The sequence below is a fragment of the Accipiter gentilis genome, chromosome 6 (assembly GCF_929443795.1).
Source record: "Accipiter gentilis chromosome 6, bAccGen1.1, whole genome shotgun sequence".
Classification (NCBI taxonomy): domain Eukaryota; kingdom Metazoa; phylum Chordata; class Aves; order Accipitriformes; family Accipitridae; genus Astur; species Astur gentilis.
The window spans coordinates 24,033,835-24,055,860 of NC_064885.1; the positions used below are offsets into that span (position 1 = coordinate 24,033,835).

General features: G+C 46.3%; 1 protein-coding gene across 2 annotated transcripts in view; it reads left to right on the forward strand.

Moving 5' to 3' along the window:
- The first annotated feature begins 4,086 nt into the window (after window positions 1–4,086).
- Window positions 4,087–22,026, forward strand: part of SGPP2 (sphingosine-1-phosphate phosphatase 2) — a 38,099-nt gene continuing 20,159 nt past the window's right edge. Inside the window, exons 1-2 of one of the 2 annotated variants that reach the window (XM_049803681.1) lie at window positions 4,087–4,357; window positions 18,725–18,883. In XM_049803681.1, the coding sequence (XP_049659638.1) occupies window positions 4,145–4,357; window positions 18,725–18,883 (372 nt within the window). In that variant the 5' untranslated portion in view covers window positions 4,087–4,144. Of the gene's footprint in view, window positions 4,358–6,093; window positions 6,122–18,724; window positions 18,884–22,026 lie in introns of those variants that run through there. The other variant, XM_049803682.1, reaches the window with a different exon arrangement.

A 22,026-nucleotide genomic window follows, 5' to 3' on the forward strand; every position in this document is an offset into this window, starting at 1 on the left:
TCTATTCCATCCTGGAATTATCTTTATTTCCTTCTTCCCCGTCCCCCAAAACCGTGCTGCTCTGTCCTACAGCTGTGCCTGTATCTGTCAGGGACCAGATAGGCAAGAGGTGTGTCCTGGTTTCAGCTGGGATAGAGTTAACTGTCTTCCTAGTAGCTGGTACAGTGCTATGTTTTGAGTTCAGTATGCGAAGAATGTTGATAACACTGATGTTTTCAGTTGTTGCTCAGTAGTGTTTAGACTAAAGTCAAGGATTTTTCAGCTTCTCATGCCCAACCAGAGCACAAGAAGTTGGCACAGGACACAGCCAGGGCAGCTGACCCAAACTGACCAACGGTGTATTCCATACCATGGGATGTCCCATCTAGTATAGGACCTGGGCAGTGGGGTCAGGGAATCGCCGCTCGGGGACTGGCTGGGTGTCGGTCAGCGGGTGGTGAGCAATTGCCCTGCGCATCATTTGTACATTCCAATCCTTTTATTATTGCTGTTGTCATTTTATTAGTGTTATCATTATCATTATTAGTTTCTTCTTTTCTGTTCTATTAAACCGTTCTTATCTCAACCCAGGAGTTTTACTTCTTTTTCCCGATTTTCTCCCCTATCCCACTGGGTGGGGAGGGAGGGAGTGAGCAGCTGCATGGTGCCTAGTTGCTGGCTGGCGTTAAACCATGACAAGGTGGAATTACGAGCAGCATGCCTGCAAATAAGTGTGTCCTGAGTGGGGCCATTGGGCAGCCCAAATTGTGTCTCTGTCTGCTATTCCACTGCTGTCTCTGCCTAAAACCACAGGAGCACAGGTCTGGGGAAACCTCTGCTCCAGTGATGAACGTGGTTTGAATTTGCCAGATGGTTCAAAAATTGGTTGAGGAGAGGTAGTAGAGGCAGATTGATTAGATTAATCATTATCTTCCTAAGAAAATGACCAAAAGCCATCAATGAGTTTTCTTTGTGTCTTAAACCAAACCTGAAATGTTTCTTTCATTCCAGAAATCAGTCTGCATTAGGAACACAACTTTCACAAATCCCTTCACTTCCCCTAGCCAAAAAGGGGTCACAGACTTCCATCATCAGCTTATGTACCACTTATAATTGCTCATGTTTGATTCAATGAGTGTTAGGCATCTAGCCTCTCCAGGTGTTCCCGCAAACCCCTTTTGCTGGATATTTGCACCCCAGGCTCCCAAGCACCTTTGTAAAATGCCCCCACACCTCCAACCTAATTAGGCTCAGCTCATTTATAAGCTAGAAATGACAGGCAGCATCCTTTCCACACACAGCCTGATTTTGCAGGGACAAAGGGTCACTGCGTTCTTGACTTAAGGGATGCTTGAAGTTCCTGCAGATCTGGCACACTTCGAATCGGTTTGCATTTTTTTTCAATGACCCTGCAGTTCTGGCCTTGCTTTTTCTCCCATTCCCCAGTGGTTCGTATTTGCCTGCTGGTTCCCCTGTAAGGTGAGAGGGCTTGCTGAGTCTGGTGTTCCCCATTCCCCATTGCAGCAGGAAGGTCTCAGCCCTGGCTTTATCTTATGCTTTGCTACTCAGCTAGCATAAGGAAATATGGGGGTAAAACTGCATGCAGTCGTTGTGCGTGAATGCCTCTGCTAAAATAATCTACTGATGCAATCTAAAGTCACAGCTGTATTAAGCTTATGTCAAGAAAACGGTAAATTCTTAAAAGTAGATTCCCCCCACACCCTCTTTGGCTTTCTTGGAAGCCTTAGTGAATAAAGACAAACCAAGACCTGGAGCACTCAAAGACAGGGACAAGGCAGATTAAAATTAACAATAGGTAGAATTCATCCCCCCCCCCCCCCCCCGCCTTTTTTTTTTTTTTTTTTTTTTTTTAATTTGGGCACTCTATTAGGTTTAGAGTAAGTTTGGAAAAAACCTTCAGTCATCCTGAATTCTTATCAGCTGGATGCTCACATCCTTACTGAGGCACACTGCCGCTAACCTAGGTGTTTGCCTGAAGAAGAATTAGGTAGAAGCAGGCTACAGATTGTTAGTTCTATTTTAGTACTTGGGGAGTATTATAATGACAATGGGGAGACACAAGCATGTAGGCAGATCAGATAAGTATTGGCTTGTGGTTGACAAAGAGATGTTTTAAAATACCTCCAGAGTGCCGGCCCTGGCCATGCACTTTAATTCCTGGTTTCCTGCTTTACGCCATGTCTCTGGATGAGATCCTATGTTGCTGGCATCAGCGGCAAAACTCCCAGCTGCACCGGCAGGGCTGTAATTTTGCTCTTCACGTTAACACGTTAAAAACTCTTGTACGTGTCGTCATACAGGTGGATAAAATAAGAATGAAATAATTTTGAAGACTCTTTCTGTCATATGGTGCAAATAACCATGAAGGAGCTATGGACTGAACTCATCCAGCTCCACTGAAGCCAGTCTATGTAGAAAGAATTAAGCAATATAAATGCAATTTTGAATTGAAATTCCACACTTGTGGATGTTTCACATATCTGAGAAACAGGAGAAAGAAAGCTTCCCACATACTGATGAACGCACCTAATAAATTGTACAGCCATTAAAAAACAAAACCAGAAGCAAACAATGAATGATTCCTGCAAGTAAGCAATATATAACCAAGCCAGAACAACAGGGCCACCTGTCTACTCAGCCCGCGTGAACTGGTTCTGCCAACAAGAGAGCTGCAACCCCGCCATCACGGCCGCGGATGAGTGTGTGCGTGCACAAGCAACGAGGAAAGAACTTGAAATGTGACGTCGCCTGGAGCCGTGGTTGGGCAAACCTCAAACGATAGGAGGTTACATTTTGAGAAGAGAAAGGACAGTGAATCACCCAAAACAATTAGACGCGACCGGTGGAGTCTGCCCGAGAGTCTGGAGGGGCGCGAAGGAAAGCTGTGCCTGCAGCTCCTCAGGGAGGCCACGCTGCCCACGGCCGTGGAGCTGGCCTGGCCCGAGCTGAGGCCGGGCGGCGAGGTGGCCCTGCCATCTCGGGAGCGCTGGCACTGGCGCAGGTTGGGGAGCATCTCCCACAGTCAGCCCAAGCAACGGCACAGGGACAAACTGACTTGCTAAAAAGCAAAGGAGCACGGCTTTGGGTTTCAGGGGCTCTGGAAAGAAAAGCCTTGACGCAATCCTGGGTAATTTGGGGTGTTTCAGAGGGAAAAGAAGTAACAAATTTGCAATGACCCTACATGGACCAAACGAGGATTTTGCAGTCTTTGTACCAAATATATTTCTGGGGCTAGAAATGGGCTGTTCTAAAAAACTAAATGCACCAAGAAAACAACTAAGGTCCTTAATGTTTCAAGAGCAGGAATTGGCAAGTATCATCCACGGCAAGTGTTGCCGCCCCTGAGCTTGAGGCGGTATCTTCCGAGTGATAACTTCTCTCTTTCTGTGGGAAACTCCATAGCTGTATTTAAGAGAGAAAGTATTAGAGATGTATGTTTACATGTGCATGCGTACCTGTGCACGTATACAACGTATAGGCGTAAAAATTCAGGGGGAAAAAAAAATGCTGACTCCGAGATGGGAGAAAGCGAAAGCGGGGCCAGCCCGGGGTACGTTTTACAGCCGAGAGGGGAACCGACGGGGGACGAGCCCAAGTAGCCGTCCCATCCCGAGGAGGGCGCAGGGAGGGGAAGAGGCTCTCCCCTGCAGTCCCCCTCGCCTGCCTTTTCATGGCATCCATGTCCAAGTGTTTTCCAGGGAAATCCCAAAGACCCTGGTGAGATTCAGGGCGGTTTATCTTTAGGTTAGGAAAGCGGGCTGTGTTTTTCTCGAGGTAGATTATATTCTTTTTTTTTTGTTCCCAGGGTAGTCATGGTAGGAAAAATGACAAACAAGAGGAACTTGCTGAATTTCCTACTGCCGCCGGGTGGGGGACCGCCGTGTCCCGGCCCCGGCCCCGCGGGGATGGGGGCTCCCGCAGCCGGGGAGGGGTGTGGAAGGGGTGGGGGGGGGACGCACGGCCCGGCCGGCAGGGGGCGCTCTCGGGCGGGACACCGCACCTGTGCGGACGGGACGGGGCGGGGCGGAGGGCGGGCGCACCTGGCGGGCGGGGCGGGGCGCACCTGCCTGCGGCCCCGCGGGGCGCTGCGCGGGTCGGGGCTGCGCGGCGTGGCGTGGCGCGGAGCGCGGAGGCCGCCGGCAGCATGGCCCGCCTGCTGGGCACCCTGCGTAGCTCCCAGCCCGTGGCGCGCTTCCAGCGCTGCTGCGGGCTCTTCCCCGCCGGTGAGGAGGGCGGCGGCGACCCCGCGGAGGGGGTCCGGGACCGCGCCGCCTGCAACGGCGCGGCCGCGCCGCGCCGCCCGGCAGCCGCCGGCCGCGGCCCCTCCAACGGGGTGCGGAGCGGCCGCGGCCCGCAGGTGAGTGCCGCGGGCGGGGGGCGGCCGGGCCCGGCCGTGACTCAGCAGAGCCGCCTCCTCCCCCCCCCCCCCCGCCCCCCGCGGCCGTGCGCGCCGGGGCTCTCCCCGGGGGGGTCCCCCCGCATCCCGCCGCCTGCCCGGGCGGGGGTCTGGGGGCCGGGCTGCGAGGGGGCGCCGGGGCCGGGGAGCGCAGTGCGGTGCCGCAGCCCAGCCTCATGCCGGCCTCCCTCCGGGGAGGCGTTTCTGGGGTTCTCCCCTCGCCCCCCCCATCTCTGGCGCCCGCGAAACGAGATAACGGTGGGGCGGGGCGGTGCCTGCCCGCAGAGGTGCCTCGCCCCGGGATGCGAGCTGTCCCGCAGGCAGCGGCTGGGAAGGCCGTCCCGTTTACCGTGGCTGCCCCTGTTGCAGGGCTTCGCTGACCCACGGCTTCTCGGTGTCTCGCGGGGGACGGGGCTCGGCGCAGGCGAGGGGCTCTGCCCGCAGCTCTGCCCCCGCTGCTGCCCAAGCCTCTGCTAGTTCGTCGCTGTTTACCGCAGCCGGGGTTCCGATAGAGAGGGGCTGAGCTCCCCGCGCTCCGCTCTGGCCCAGCACGTCACGGCGTTTCACGGCAGGCTCTGTAATTCACTTGTGTATCTGCAGGGAACGGGGAAGGGCATGACGCAACCGACGTGCACGGGTCGGATGACCTGCTTTTTCTCTTACGGTAATGACTTGAATTCGTTAGCTGATCGCTTTGTGGGGCCTTTTGGAAAGGAGGTGTGATAATGGTCTTCCAAACTCCACCCGCGACATAAACACGGGCCGGCCGTGAACGCCACGACTTTACCGCTCCTCCCCTTTCGAACTATTTTACCTTTCCCTCTTCTACACCTAGTGCTTGGATTCCCATTTCAAGCATCTAAAATTCCTCATCAGCCACTTGCTTGACTCTTTCTCAATTAGAAAATAAGGAAAATTGGGGTAGTCCTTCAGTCTGTTCGCTTCTGAACTACAGTAAACTGTATTTTCGGCAAATTATGCAGATAATCCACTAAAAGATTTATTTTCACCATTTGTTTTTGAATGGTGATGTTGTTCATGTAATAATGTTGATACTAAAATCCTGGCTGAGTTAATTCTGTGTGAGCAGAGCCCTTCACCTGGAGCAACTGTTTTGAGTTTCACAGAATAAGATAACGACTACCTTTACGTGAAAGGTGACTATAGCCTGGATGAGGCTCCATGAGACCCGGAGATAGAAACAGAAGGGTTTGTTGCCACATCATTAGGACACTCGCTTCTGAAACATGTGAAAGTTGGGTTCAAGCCCTAAGAAGACAGAGATGGGAGTAATGGCTTGAACAGTGCTTCAGTGAAGTGCTAGAATTATAAAACCAGACTCTTTCTGCTCCTGTGAAAATCCATTTTTACAAAGAGGGTCTTCTGCCACCTGCCAGGAGATGCAAAAAGTGAACTTGGCTCTTTCTTATGCCAAAACCCACGCTCAGTGCTGTGTCGCTAAATGAACTGGGGTTGCCCTGATATATCTGCAAAGAAGCAGGTTTGGGAGCCTAATACGCATAGCCAAGTCCTTGGCTATAAACTCTCTATGGACAGTGGTATTTTCTTGCTCTTAGCTGCAAGCGTTTGCAGAAAGGTGCTTAAGCACTGCTGCTGCATCTTGCTCCCGGTGACCTTGGGTGGCTCTGTGCTCAGCTTGAGCATCCCTTCCTGAAGCTTGGGAGTTTCAAAGTCTATATTATCAGGACAGAAGGTTTCTATGAGGTAACAGCTTTCATATTACTTTGTCTTTACTGCCACAATGCAGTAGTCTTAAAGGTTTTCAGGTTCTCCTACATATGTTCTTGGACAATCGGTAGGTTACGCCTGTGAAAACTGAGTATATGGCATGCTTGAGTGAAGAAGAGGTGACCGGTTGGCCACGTGCTGGGGCTGCCACAGCTCCACCTCTCCAGGGCACTCCCCCTTCCTTCTGTGCTAGCTCTCAGGCCCCTGCATCTGATGTGGGCTGGATCATGTGGCGGATCGTGTGCTGAGGTGGCCCAGCTGGAGGAACTCTGGGGAAAGGGAGCTGAGGGCCAGCAGCTGGTGGTGGTTTGGGAGGGGGATGGACACACCTGATGGGGTGGATGCCATACTGCACGGAGAGAGATGGTGATCCTTCAGGAGGGTAATGAGGCAGGACAGCTCCTCATCGGGGAGAAGGAGACCTTTAATTACCCACGTGCGTTTGATGCCAGCAGTGGTGCTCGTGATGCATCAGTATCTTCCTTCGTGTATAGCCTGCAGGTTATATGTGGGGTTTTTTAAACAAAAAGTAAGTCAGCAAGGTCTCGTTACAGTGGTCAGCAGTGCAACAAGCAGCTGTATTTCTGAATCTTTGTAATTGAGTCCCATCTGCTCCACGGGAGCTGCCCCGAGATGATGAGACAAGGAATGAAATGCTTAGATGTGACAGCGAGGACTGCATGCGTTTCTTAAATATTCAATCAGTTGCCTAGCCCATGTCTTGATGTTCCCTCGGTTACCAGATCAGTTAGAAACAGTCTTTAAAACCTAAAGTGAAAACTCGGGTATATGAGGATGGTACAAAATGGTGCTAGTCCAACACACTAGCTGGATTTATGCCCTACTTGCACTTAATATTGAACCCATGGGCTTTTAGTGAAGGAACCATTGGGTTTTATTACTACAGAAGACAAAACAGTAACCTGTAATTATCCTGTCTCTAGATAATACTTATTTGTTTTCTGTACTCCTTTCTAATATTAGTTTGATTTGCAGGGAATTTATTTCTGAAACTGCTTGAAAGATATCTTTTCCTGATGCTCTGTATGAAGTCCTCAAGTTGCACACTTAAAAATACTAACTTTCTGAAGACTTCTCCAGTGTTTTAGTGAGTGAGTGGCCAAATAAATGTTACACATATTTAAAAAGTGGAGCTCTGCTTATCTCCAACCTGCTGATGGACTTCTGCTCCTGAAATTGACAGCCTGAATTAAAGGGAAAAAAAGAAAAAAAAATCTCTTATTTGAAGTTCTCTGTAGATTTGTTTGTTTTTCTCCACTCTTCCTTTTCCCACCTGTTTTATCATCTCTTGAGATCTATCTTTCTGCCTTTGAAAGAGTATGGTTTGTATTTACTCTGTAGTTATACCTTAACTGTCAGAACTGCTCCAAACTGCTCCGAACTGGTGCAATGTTTGCAAACCGCCTGATCACGTTTAGTGATTGTATAGTTCTTGCTTGTGCCTTAGGTGAGGAGGCTAACAACCAGGATGACAGCAAGGTGATGGTAACAGAAATGGAAAAGATAGGTAAAAAATGCACAACCCTCTCGGATGTATTGCAGTCCCCAAAAATGTAGCTGATTACTGGCAAGACATAGATGACAGCACTGCTTTTGCTGTGATGGGATGTCTGGTGATTTGAAGTAGACTCGCTCTAGAGCTTGAGTCAAGGTCTCTTCTGTGGTGTTTCCTTGCTATAGAATTTTGCATCAGCCTCAGAGTCTTGCTTTTCCTTTTTAAGTCATGTTACTGGCTTACTCGGTTTCACGTTGTTTCCCTTCCCGTGCAGCAATAAGTTGACAGTGGCCTGAGGTAGGTGTAGCAGGTGAGAAAAACCCTTGTGAAAAAAGCCCATGAGCACCATTAGGAGAGCTGGCAGCAAGGGATTTCTGCCTCGAGCGCTAGCACTTTTTCCTCCCAGAGAATGTAGTTGAGCTTTTGGAAGTTCCTCGGTTTGGAGCTGCAGCTGGAGAAACATGAGATCCAGTTTCTTATTTCGATGGGCTAAGTGCGAGGCTCACGTTCCTCGGCATCGTTCCTGCTGCTCTGGTACTTCGCGTTCAGCTCTCCCCTACCCGCTGTGGCTGCCGAGGGAGCTTGCCTGTCTTGCACGTGTCTGATTTCTGTTTTAAGGTTCCCACGGAAAGCAGCTGGTAAGGGACATTGTTAGTCTGTGTGAACAAGTCTGTTTCATCGGATGGTTTTGGCCAGCCCTATGAGTGATGGTGCTTTGGAAGATGACAGTGCAGTTGCATCCAAGATTCAAGTAGTGTGTGGCAACCCTGTGTAGGTCTGTTAGTGCTGGCTTTGCTGCTCCTCAGCAGGAAGACCGGTCTCCCCTCCGGAGAACAGGCAGCAAAGCCGGGCACGTGCTACTTGTTACCAGCATCTAGTCATCTACTAGATCTTGCTGCAGAAACACCTGATGCTAACAAAAGTTTGTGAAACTTCACTTGCTGACTGTAATAGGTATCCTGGGTGGCTGTGTGGTGCCTGCCGCTGAGGGAGCTGCTGCTGGCAAAGTGGCTGGGGGTGCAGGGGGCACGCGAGGGGCCGCGCCGGGAACCTGAGGCATTACGCCAATGGTTTGGTGCTTTGTGACTCGGCGCTTCCCAGCTCACAGCCCGAGTCATCTTTTTGGAGGCCACTGGACCTCGTAATGAGGAGCTGTCAGGATCCTAGGATTAATTCCAGTACTTGGAGGCGAGCCACGTGCTGGTTTATAATTCTGCTGAATGTCTTAGGCCATTAGTTCAGATATCAACCAGAAGAATAAAAGCTCATCTGCTGTCATTTTTCTCCTTTGGGTCTCTGGAGAACAGTGCTAGGTTTAATGGGGGAGGAGCCAAAGAAAACCTGTTCTTGCTGGAAGATTCCTTTGGACAGCTAGTTCTTTTGCTTTACCTCATGCGTATGCGCTGCAGGGAATATTTATGGGTCATCTGGGCAATGGAAGGTGACTATTGACTGCTATGGCAAGTAAATCCGAGGTCTAGAATGTACAGGTAGTGTTGTCTGAACCATGAGATTTTTGTTTAAAATGGCTATTCAAGTCCCAGCTTTATAGGGCTTCACATCAGTTCAGTATAGTTAGCACTTGTAACTTATTTTTCCAAAGTAAACTGTTATTGGTCTAGATTTAAAGGTACGTGAATGCTTTAATATAGTTACATTGCTGGTTTATTTCTATCTTATTACTATATTTATGAATATTTATTACTAGATGTAAAAAAAAAAAAAAGTATGTTTAATCCTTCCTTTTGAAGACAACTGGCGGTTGCAAACTACTGCTAAGTGAGTTCCCTGAGCCTGCCTGTTCTGGTGCACACGAAGCTGTGTGCTCATTCTGTAACAGCAGACCAGGTCATTGTTATCTCCTTTGCAGGTAGGTCAACTTGATGTAATTATAACTGCTTACTTACGCTAACCGGTTTAATTAGGTGTATTGCCTTCAGTGTTCCCCGTTGCCATTTCTCTGTGCAAAGGGAGAGTGTTGAGGTACCTTATTGTACAGGAGAAGATGGTGCCAGACACCTCAGTCATGCCACAAGAGAGCAAAGACAGAATGTTTGCATGGGAAAGAGCTTGGAGGTGTTTGCAGCAAGGAACGTGTTCCCTGACAAATATAAGGCCCATAGACCAGGATGTATGACATGAAGCAGAAGACAGAATAAACAAAAGACAGTAAGAGGGGTGTGGGGAGGAGAAGGGGGTATGTACGGCAGGGCGGCTGTGATGCCAATGTCACCTGTACCAGTGAGGTGCCAGGGTGAAAAGTGAACTGGCACAGACTGAAGTATTAAGCCTTGCAAGTACCTGCCAAATCGTGCCTGCAGCACTGTGCCGAGCACTGCTGGCATGGGGAGGCTGCTGGGGTGCCAAGGGGCCTTCAGCCACAGAGTCACATGTTCAGCGATGTAGGAGATCCTGGCCTTGAAGCAGCAGAAGAGATCCTTGAAGCAGCACTTGTTGGCAACATCAGGTTACATGTTGGTTTCCTTGTGTGTTTCCCCATTGGAAATGGAGCTGACATTGGCATGGCCTGCGCTAACTGTTACTAATAATGAGGCAGCAAGTAAATTGAGAACATCTTATCTATGGCTCCTGTCCCTAGGGGCGGGCTGCCTGCTGGGGTGTCCTCCAACATGTGTCTCTACAGTCATGGCTGCAGTTTGAACACCATGTCCCTTCCGTCTTACAGTGGTCTCTGCCTTCCAGGAGCACATCTACTTGGGACTCGCGTGTTCGTGATGATACTTAACTTATTTGGCACAACCTTAGAAAACTGCTCTTTGACTTGAATCCTGGAACTGTCTGCTAGGGAAACAATCATTTTTCCTTGTGCTCGTGCCTGATTATAACAGATTAAAAACCCATAAATGTAGTTGTCTGAAAACGGTATGGTGTTGCTCTGCCCATTTATCTTCCAGAAGCCTTGCTGCTCTTTGCCTCTCAGAATAGACCTCTACCATGGAACTGATCTTTGTGCAAAAGCAAGCTGACTGGATTCATGATGCAGCTGGGTAGAAATACGTGACTAAACTATGGTGTCAAACTTCCAGGCTATAGTTAATTTCTAAAACCAGATCTTCAGATGAGAACAAATTTTTGCTCTGAAAAGAAACATAACAGTGAAGTCCTGGTTCTTCACGGTCATTTGTCCATTCCCGCGTGCCTCTGTTGGGTTAGGTTAGGCTTCTGTTGAGGAGCTCCCATCAGCTGGGAGCTCCTCAAACCTGGTGCACTGGGGGAAAAGTGAGTTGAGGAGCTTCCCACTCCTTCTCCAGATCTCTGGATAGCAGCCTGGGTATCTAGCAGCTGCGCAGGTCCTCATAACACTCTGACTTGTGTTTTGGCAGGAAGTAAAAAATAAGAGGTGGTAGTGCTAGCAGGGAGCTGGCAGTTTGAAAACTGTTGTTGTGTGATGCATCCTTCTTCCAAAAACACTTTTAGTAATGCTCAGCCTTTGGATATATGAAATACAGTTGAGTTTCAGAGGGATTTGATCTCTGTTTCAAAGCCGGAGTCCCCATCCTTCTGAACTGTAATTTACTTTCTCTGGTTCTTAACTCATGTTTTTTCTTCCCTCTGTCCACAAACATTGCACCTACCTTACCCTTAAAATTACTTCCTCGGACACTTTCAGGCATAGGCTCTGTGGTGTACCTCACAAAATTGCAATCTAATTCTCACAAATTAAAATGCAATTAAGCAAACCTGTTCTTCCGCTGTAAAACAGGAAGGAAGGAAGCCTTTTCATTCCACCCTTCCTTCTCGCCCTGTTGTTTCTTTATTGCACAAATCAGCCAATTCTTCCTGGAACATAGGAGGATGCTGAAGCACGTGGGAAGTTTACACGCTGCTTTTGCTGGGGCACCTGAAACAGCCGCGTCCAACCTGCCTAACCTCTGGCTGGCAAAGCAGGGCTGAGAGGACAAACAAGGTGAGCCACCTTCACAGTGCTCATCAAGAAGGACATGCACGCAGCCCTACTTATGCTAGTGTTGTGCAGCTTTCTTGACAGGAAACTGCTGTTGACGCACATCAGTGATTAAAAGCAAAAGCGTAAGATCTGGACATGTGGGGAGTTACTCAGGCACCTGGAATGGCTGTGAGAGGGACAACTTTCCATAAAGAGCATGCAAGGAAATTAAGACAAAGGCACTAACCTCTGCCAGGGATGTGTGTGTAGGTGTTTCCTCAAAAGTCTGAAGACCATGGTAGAAGGTAGACCTCTCTGGTTTACTCCAAATTATATTGGAAGAAAAGTGCTGAAACATAATTCTGATACCATGAGACCACTGTGCGGAGAAGATCGGACAATCTTGCCTTTTTACTAGCAACTAGCAAAAGCCTCAAAGCATACGAGCTAGTAGGTTTGGGGATTGGACTAGATGACCTTTAAAGGTCCCTTACAACCCAAACTATTCTATGATTCTATGAATTGTGGATGTCAATTCTCCAGGCATCTGCTAAGAAAGGATTATAGGAAGTTGAATGGCCTGAGAGATTGAGTACCACGAAGAACACCTTTTGATGGAAAGCAATGAGTACAGAAGCTCTTCAGAATAGGTTTTATAACCATGTGGAAATAACTAGCTGGAAAGGTAGGTGTGAGAAGCATGCTGCCTGTGAGATAAATTTAAGAGGAGCTTCAGGTAGGCTGGAGGACAAGAACAGAAATCAAATAGTCTTGTCAAACTGAAGGTATGGTTGAAAACTGACTTCTATTCAATAGGTGCAGATACTTATTGAACAAGAAGGTGTGATAAATACTCAACTGCAGAATGGAAAACAATAGACTTGGTAGTGCTTTCACGGAGGGGGAAAAAATGGTTAGAGGAGATCACAGGTTGAGCACGGTTCAATGGTAGCATGCTATTCTGAAAACAGCCTGCAAAATCAATGAAGTTGTGCAGGACTATTCCTTCAGCATTACTCTGTTGTGTCTCATCTTTGGGCACCGTAATTCAAGACAGGCCTGTTGAGTGCTGTGTCTGGAAAATGGTAAATGTCTTGTGTAAGACATACCAGGTGATTAAGCAGTGGAAGAGAGGACAGTTATGTCCAAGCTTCCCCTATGTCAGCCTTCAGAGAAAGGAAACAAATTGTTCCTTGTCTGCAGTAGATAAGAAAATAGTCATAGGTTTAAATTTCAATAAGTAAGTTTCAGGCTAGGTGAGAGCAAAGCACTCGGAGATTGTCTGCAGCAAGTGGTGGAGCCTCCACCATTGGCATCGGTAAGGACAGGTTAGACAAATGTCTGTCAGAGTGATGGGAGTGTAAACCGTCCGTCCTTGGTGGACGAGCTGGGCTAGACTTCAATTAGGCTGTCCTTCAGGAAACATGAGGATGTCCTTCCAGCTGGCTGCAGGCACAGTCCTTCACAAGCAATCTCAGTCTCATTAGCAGCCATTTCCCTATGTCTCTGAAAAAGATGTATGGGCTTTTTTCTTTTTTTCTTTTTTTTATTTTTTTTAATTTAGAAGGCTTTCTTTTAGGAAGACAATATAATCAATTTTTTCCTTCATTGACTCTTCTTATTAATTGCCTAAACAAGTGCTGTGTGAACTCTAGTCTTATTTTATTCCACTTTACATTTAAATGACTTGGCAGATGCTGTTACATCTACCTGTGTTCTTTCAAGAGAAGGAATGAGGGCTAATTATGTCGCTTCAAGAGCAATATACCAAAATATAACCTATAATTCAGTCTACCTCCCAAATACTAACCAGAGTGGAAAGAAAAAATAATCTGAAGATTAAAAAAAATGAAATCTTTCGGAATAAACTGAAGTTTCTGAACTGTGTCCTGGACCCGCCTGTCCTAGCTGTAGTGTGCTGGGTGTGTGTTGATTGTGCAGGTGTGTGTATCTGTCTCAGGTGACCAGCCTTTACAGACTGAAGGGGAAACTTTGGATGAAGACGTACTGATGGAAGATGTGACAAATGGTGTGAGAGACATCAGTTGGGTGAGCATTGTGCCCAGCCTTGCAGTGCTGGTGGGAGGCCTGGACACACCTTTCCTGTTTCATACTTGTCTGGTCTCAGCCTTTGGTTCTGCAAAGCGTAGCCTCTTGCAGCCCGGCAGTTTCCAGCTGTCCCCGGTGCTGCTGGCTGTGCAGCACTGGTCTGCTATGTAAAGCTCTCAGCAAGGTATTATAAGGGCCTTTTTCGGTGCTTTGAATGAACTAAGAAACTACTGAAATGCTACCAGAAGCCTGCCTGATTTTTAGACTCCCCACTTGTTCTTTGCCTGGGACCATTGAAACTACTACGATTGTCTGGCTTGAAGCTCACACATTGTTACTTCTCGTGCAGTGACTGTCTTGCTTCTGCATCAAATGATGGTTCAAGGCCATGTCCCTACTTATGCCATTAGTGCATGCCACTGGAGATGCTCGCACAACAGCTGTGAGTTGGACATTTCCTATTTGTGTACTAGTCAGCACGCACTTTCTGCTAATAGCAGAGCTGGTCAGAACTTTAGAGCGTTTAAGGAGGGTTTTCTTGTGATTTGTTTGTCTCCATCCCCACATTTCTCAGGTTTCTGTTAGCTCTAGGTGTCTCTCCAACAAGGATGCTGCGTAAACCTGGACAACTGGCTAACTGCTAACTGGCTGCATCGCATTCTGGAGAGGGTGAAAAAGAATTACTTGATTAAAAGTGCTTGAACAGAGTGGGAAGCTGCACATATATATGAGTTTGGTTAGGTGAGTTTTTCATGCCTTGGGGCTTCTTGCGTGCATTTTGCGGGCTCTGTGTGCTACTGCCCTCCGCTCTGCTGTCTGTTTGACATCTCCGCAATTTCTTCCTTGTGTGTATCCCTCCCTTTGCCGCCTCCTCCATCACCTTACCACGGGTCCTGTGCCCCCAGCCCCCCCCTGCAAGGGGCTCATGGCCATGCCAAGATCTCCCACTGGGGCACAGCCCCTTTTTCCTGGCCACCCTGTTCTTTCATCTTGGAGCAGTGTGTTTCCAGCGTTAGTGCTTCCGGGGAAGGTGAACGCATCGGTGCTGGAGATGTTACCGGCTGCTCTCAGCTGCTTGTTGGACCTTCAGAAAACTCTGAAATTTTTTGACGTTGATATGTGTGGATGGATGGAAGAGCTGAAGCCTTTGATAACATGGTTTTTGCTTTTTCTTATTTTCCAAAATCTGATCACTAATATGTAATTTTTTGTTGTTATTTGGTAGGTTCTTTTATTAACTGGGTACAGATAATAAACATAAAAGGTGATGTGAAACTGACTGCTTATACAGAATACTGCAGTACAGGAGGGTTTTTTTTCCCCCACTTATACTCCACACAGTACCGTCCTGCAGGTCTGAATTGTCTGATTTATATTGTCTCTGTGTACAGCAGCATCTAGATGGGAATTTCTGGCTTTTTTCCTTGTGCTGGTCTTTGGTGGCTTCTCTAAATTTTGTGCCTTTTTTTCAGCATTAAAAATCCCTTAAGAAATAAGTATTGCAATGTATTAACTAGGGGCTTTGGGAGGGAAATTCCTGATCTTCTGCAAGGCAATTCTGTTGGAAGGGAAGCAAGGGACTTCAAGAACTTTAATTAAACTTGCACATCTTCTGAAAGATCCAAAGTAATTGAGAGCTGAGAACAAAATGTTGGTTAATGGTATCTCTGGGTCAGGCTTTGAGCCTTCAAAGTGTGATGCTGCAAAGCTTGTCTCTAGAGACAGGGCAGGGAAAGCTGGTGCCTGTTTAGCTCTCTGACAAGAGAGATCCTACAGAAATTGGAAGGAGGGGTATCTTTACACAGCTTTTTTTTTTTTTTTTTTTTTTTGGCGGGGGCGGGGGTATAGCTCTACCTAAAAATATATTTTGAATCTATTACATTAGTGGTTCAGCTGCTGTTTCTTTACTTCAGCTATAAAGGCTGAATATTCTTTATGTACATACTTCCTAAAATTATGGATTCCTGCTACGCTGTGTCATTGCGTGTTCGTGTCTCCCAAGAGTCACCACGGTGGTGGCTTGTTTTGCTCTGCTGGCCCTGTCATTACTGCTCTGTAGGGAGGCTTTGGGGATGCTCCCATGCTCTGGGGGAGGTTGGGTGGTTGCTGCAGCTGCACAGGGGCTGCACTTGGATGCTTGAGCGTGCATGGGGCAGCACCTGGTGTGGGTGACCCACCCATGACCAGTGTGCAGAGACTGCAAAATTAGGATGGCCTACAATAGCCATTTTCTGTGCCAATACTTCAGGCAAGTAGTTAATTTATGGAGACTCACACATGACTCTCTTGTAATTTGGCCAGTTAAGTTTTTTCAAAATAGATATTTTATAGTTGATGCGAAGGGTCATTTGTGTGAAATTACCTGTCTTCTGTGAATGTTGTGGCTTATCGCACCTTGCTTCTGAACTGTTCTAAAAATTCTGACTTTCTCTGCAGCCTTAATTACTGCCCGTTAAAACCTCTCTGATCCAGACCAAACAGTAATGGAGATGGATGGAGGGGCTGACTCATGGAAAGTGCGTCAGAGATTGTGGAAGGCATCAGGTCACTTCAGTACCTTAAGAATAGCCAAATATAAAGATCAGAGTTATTTAAAAGTAGAGATTGAATAAACTTCTGAGAGTGTTAAGAGATGCTGAACATTCACACAAATAATTGTATTGACTTTTTCCTGCACTGGGATTAGAAAGAGAATAAAAAGGGAAGACGGTTCACAAAGCACAGTGGTCTTTGCTTTCTGCAGAAAAAATGTATACAAATAGTAAACATGAGCTAACTGCTAGGCACCGGCACTGCTGCAACCGAACATGGACCGTTCATGGGCCAGAGTATGAAGGTGCATGGAGTGGGCTTTCTGTACTTAAAACGCTTTGGAATCACAATGATTGAAAACATCACTTTTTTTATTACTCTACACTACCTAAGATCAAGTGGCGTGATTCTGTGATACCTTGCATGCCTGACATGTGGCAGTTACCATCATGTGTCACAGGTGTGATCTGTTTGTCCCCTGCCTCGCACATTGGGCTGTCCACAACTGCTGGTGTAGGGTTTTAAAAAAAGTGTTAAAAAACAACCAAACAAAAAAACCCAAACAAGTTGGGGGTGACTTCGGATAGAAAAGGAAAAGACGAGAGAAAAAGAAAGGTTTTAAAAAACACATGGAAAGACTTGGCCCTGCCTTCTGCCTGGAAATATTTTTTTAACTCCAGATTTCTTTTAAAACCTGAAATTTTTTTTATTTTTTTTTTTCCCCCCACAAACCAGATTACTGGAATTAGAAAGTTTTATCCCTCACCCCACGAGGTTCCAAGTATAAAAGCATTACCTTAGGGATATGTCTGATCAACTTTGATCTAAAGCACACGAGCGCATAATTCCTAATACATTGGAGACTGATGCTTAATTGAGGAATTAGCGGTGCCAGAAGAGGGCTTTCTCTGGCCCCATGTTAAGTGTGACCAAATATGATTTCAGGATCTCAGACTAGCATTAGAGTTGCTAATTGCACTGGGGGTATTTTCTAAGTGGTGTATGAGACTTGAGACACTTAGACTGATTGCTCTGTCATTTGGCCAGCTGTAGCACACTGCTGCATTATCTTAGAGGGATGCCAGTAACTCATCTGTGATCTCTATTCCTAATACATGGGGGAACACTCCTGTGACCCCAGCATTTCAAAAGTGTTGACTCATCTTTTCTGTTTATTGACGCCTAAAAATCAATTTAAGTTGTGGTTTTTTTCTGCAATAGGTGAATGGATGAAACTTCCCTCCATCTTGCTTTTGTTGTCTTCATGCAGTTTGCCTCATCTCCATATTGAAAGCAGATTAAGGGACTGGAACTTCTAATGGCTTTTACAATAAGTCATAATTGCATGTCTAGACTCCTTAGACAATTTTTACATTTTCTCACTAGCACGTAGGAAGACAGTGTCGCTCTGGTAGATTAGTTACACAGTCATCTCGGAGGATAACAGTTTTTCTCTTAGAAGAGTTTTAGGGGCTTATGTCAAAGCTGTATCTTAACTTAGTGTGTCTGTGCTGAAATCTTCATAATCCCTTCTCAGCTCTCATCTTTAGGAAGCTCTTTCATCTCATATTTACATAGCCAACTTCCATATTTTATTTTTTTTTCTTTTTGGGAGGATGGAGAGAGACTAGATTGGCTCCCTTGCTCCTGTCCCCAAATCAAAAATCCTCTTCATATATAACTCCTTTTTGCTCAAGTGTACAGTTGTTTATATAAAATGTGATTCACTTGCACGTTGCTCCTGCTAACAGGGTGGGGGGCTTCTTAGAGGTGTACTAGTCCCAAGTGGCAGCAACAGCAAACCTTCCCACAAGTGACCAACGTCATGGCCTTAATAATATATGCTGTTGTGTGGCTTCGCAGTGCTGGTGAGCTGGGTGCAGCCTTTTAGAAGAGAGAAAACAAGTGTGTTGGGTGGGGTACATCTAATGAAATCATCTAGCTTCCAAATCAGGAGAAAAGTGAAACCTGTAGCTTAATAAAACGAATAAAGTCCTAAACAGTTGCCTGATACTGTTGGCAATGCATCTGCTAGTAATGTTTAAAGAGACAACCTGCTTGTTGTTACTTAGAGATATCGGAGAGAAAACTTGGTGGTGATGGGGTCAGCTCTTCTCTCTGCCCACTCGCAGCCTTGTTTTCCCCCAGATCTGCTCGTGCAGCTGCATTTGCCGAGCCAACTCCCACGTAAGGGCCGTAGCTTATAGCTGTGGCATCTCAGCGTGGGGCGATCCGGTGGCTTTATCTACAGATGTAGAAACTTCAAAATTAACGCATTGGTACCCTTTTATGAAATATACTTGATTTCCCTAGAGGAAAGACTGATGCGATCTCTTGAAAATCTTTGTCAATGTGACTGCTACTCTTGTATAATTTGAATATATTTCTGATATGCAAGAAATGTAATTGAGCTATCACTATAGTCTTAATTTTATTATAAAAATTGAACTTCATTTCTTGACACTTGTTCCAACAAATTATTTGGTTTAAGGGCTGGGAACTGTAACAGAATATCTTAAATGTTTGATATAATTTGCTAATTTGCTAAAATGTTCTAAAATCCTCTCATTTCCAGGGTTGTGCCCAGAAGTATATTGTGAAGAACTACTTCTACTACTACTTGTTCAAGTTTTCAGCTGCTTTGGGCGAAGAGATTTTTTATATCACTTTCCTTCCATTTACCTACTGGAACATAGATCACTCTGTGTCTAGAAGGATGATAATTATTTGGTCTGTAAGTATTTCTACGACTTACTTAAATATGTACTCGTTAATTCTGTAACTGTAGCAAAATAATATTTAAGAGTAAGAATAACTCTTCAAACAAACAAAATCCTTTCAAACAAAAAAACCCCCAACATTATTTATACACGTAAGTCGTGTGTTCGTGAAGCAGAGGCATTGTGATGCTGAGAGAGGAGGCGAGAGGCATTAGCTGATGCAGGGTGTCTGGTCATCTCTGTCACGTCTTGAACTGACTTAGCTTTTTCAGCCCAGTAATTGCTTGAGCTGCTTTTGATAGGGTTTGCACAGAACAGTTGGTAAAATACTTCCTTCCCAATGTGTCATGGTATTTTAAGGCTCCTTCTTTATCATTTTAGGAAATCTTTCTCTTACCCCAATTTCTTCTGCGTAACCTGTTCATATAGTTCTGGCTCAGTTGAAATCAGTATAAATCTAACAGGAAGGGGATTTCAGGCTGCAGCAGAATAAACAGGGTGGTTCTGCAGTCACTTGAGGGCTAAAAAAAAATAAAAATAAAATCAGGTCCTCTGTTGAAGGCTAAGACTTAAAAGCATTGATTTTTGTTAACACCAGAACATTCTCAAATTAACTGGCTTCGGCATTGTTTCAGCCTTCACAAATGCGGTTTGGAGTATCCAGAACAGTGTGTTGTGTGTTTCCATTCTGGCACTGAAAACCAGTAGATAACCAGGCACTTCAGTCTGGGAATGGCTGTTGTTTTGTCGCTGCCATTGCTTATCTTGGTATCGACCAGATCTTTGCTGCCCAAATAAGATCATTTTAGAACAAAGAAGGGAGGTAGGGAACATTTCTGGCAGATGGCAGACCCTGGAGGTTTAGCTGTTAATCTACATTGATTTAAGAAATTGAAGCTTGGTAAAAACCTGGATGTGACATCTAGCTTTGCTTCTTTACAGTGAAGCTTCTCCTTGACTTAGTCAGTTCTGGTTAATAATATTCTGTCTTCTGTCCAAATAATATGATGAGAAATAATAAAAACAATTTGAATAGGGTCATACACTTCAAATGCACCCGGTCTTGGACAGAAGGCATCAGCTGTTCTATGCCAGTAACCTTAGTCAATACGTTTTATAAAGAGAACATGAAAAATAACTTGCAGATGAAATTTAGAAGTAGGTGGACACTGTATAATTAGAGCTGGGTTTTGGCCAGGAGTACACCTACTGCTTCTGGAAACGTGCCACAGAAGATGATAATTGGTAGTCACTGCCTTCTGGGTTTGCATATTGCTCAAAAAATGACTCCTTAGAGCTTCTCGCATGCCTTTCTGCAAACTTGCCTTGCCTTTGCCTTGCAAGGAGTGCATCAGAGTACTGGCCAGATCTAGTCTGGTTTAATTAGAGTGTTCAAGCATGTGATATTGTGATTATTAATACTATTTTTCCAGTTACTGAGGGAGTTGTGGAGTTGCGTTTTATACTGAAAATGGGAAAAGAAGCAGCTGTTTTAAATACACAGACTTGTGACAATCTGTAGTTTTAAAAACATTTTAATTATATGTAATTGTGAAATGGCTAAAAATGTCTGTGTGGGCTATGTGTTAATGTTATGGCAAGCTCAGCTTGGTGGCTTATTTGCTGGCGAGCAGGCTGTGAACAGGAATCGGCATTCATGGTGCTGTGAGTGGTGTCTGTCTGTCTCGGATGCCTTGGTTACGTACGCAGCAGCAGAATCGGCTTAGCTGCGTGGGAAATGCCAAGGTGTTCAATGGGACAAAGCTGCGCTTTTACTGGAAGGTTTTTGGCAATAGCGCTGGAAGGATGCCTGTCTGGTGACCCAGCGGTGAGCAGGAGTGCAGGTCTGCAGGCTATCAGCAACTCTGAATTGAGTTTCAAAGAAACGCTTCTGCTTCTGAATGGGCGATGACGTGGGGCTGAGAACAGCCGTGTTAGATAAAAGTAAAAATCCAGGTGGCCTGATAGTCTCTGACAACAGTTGCCAGGAGAAGGCTGGGAAGAGCATGAAGGGGCAAGTGCAGCACCCAGGTACGGTCTGCAGAAGGCTCTTATCTAGCTGGGGAAAGGAGCTGGTATCAAATGGAGAGCCCTAAGGAGAAGGTAGTAGAAGTAGTTCCCTCTTAACACTGTCTGGGATGAGGGGGGTTTGCTAGCAAAGCTCTTCAGCAGGGAGAGAGATGGTGGACCAGCAGTGAGCTTTTCCTAAGCCTGGCAAAAAGCACGCGGGTACGTTGGGAACACAAGCTGGTAAAACGGAGTCGGCAGGGCTGGTCACAGTGAAGGGGGTTAGACCACCGCATGGGAGAAGTGGGCTTACCCTTGGGCAGTGGAGAAGCAGAAGCGGTACCCAGTGTGGTACTTCATTGTGTGCTGTTGGGGACTTAAACCTGTGAATTTCTGCTGCGAGTTGGAAGTGACAGAGTCGGTGTCCGAGGATGAATCAGGGGAGTTTCTTCCCTTGCAAATTAAAGCAGTATTAATGCTGTTTACAAGGCCTTCCTGCCATCTTATCTGTAATAGTTTATGCAGAGCCAGACTCCCACATTTGAGAAAGATAAACTTGAACTGGAGCGGGGCCAGGGATGATTAGGGAGCAGGCTATTTTCTAAGCAGAGACTGAAAGCTTAGATAAGTCCCTAATAAAATGAAGTCGGAGAGAGAATGGGGCTCACTGTAAATACCAGGGGAAGGAAGGAGCTTTTAAAAATAATAGTACAGTCACAAGAAGAAACATGCATAAGGCAGTTGTAAATAAACTAAGTTGAAGCCAAAGGTTGTGAAGTAGCTCTAGAAGGGTGAAGGGCGGTAAGAAAAATTATGAAGAGGGTTTATTTCAGCACCAGCAGCCGGGGAGCGGACTTGGTGCCCTGGGATGTCTTCTCCAGTCCTGGGTCCCCCAAACCAGCTGCTTTTGCTTTTCTGTTTAGCTGGACAGCTCTGGGAAACGCTGGCTGTGGTCACATCCAGCTGCTTCGGGAGCTTAAAGCAACGTGTTGTGCTTCCACGGTGCCTTTCCTCCGAGGATTCACAGTATATATGTAGGCTTTACCTTTCCCTTTATGGATAGATGAGGGAAATAACTGCCTGAAACCTCCGAGCAGAATGCTGGGTCCGTGCTGAAGGTACCCCGGTGTCTTTGCCTCCCTTCTCCAGC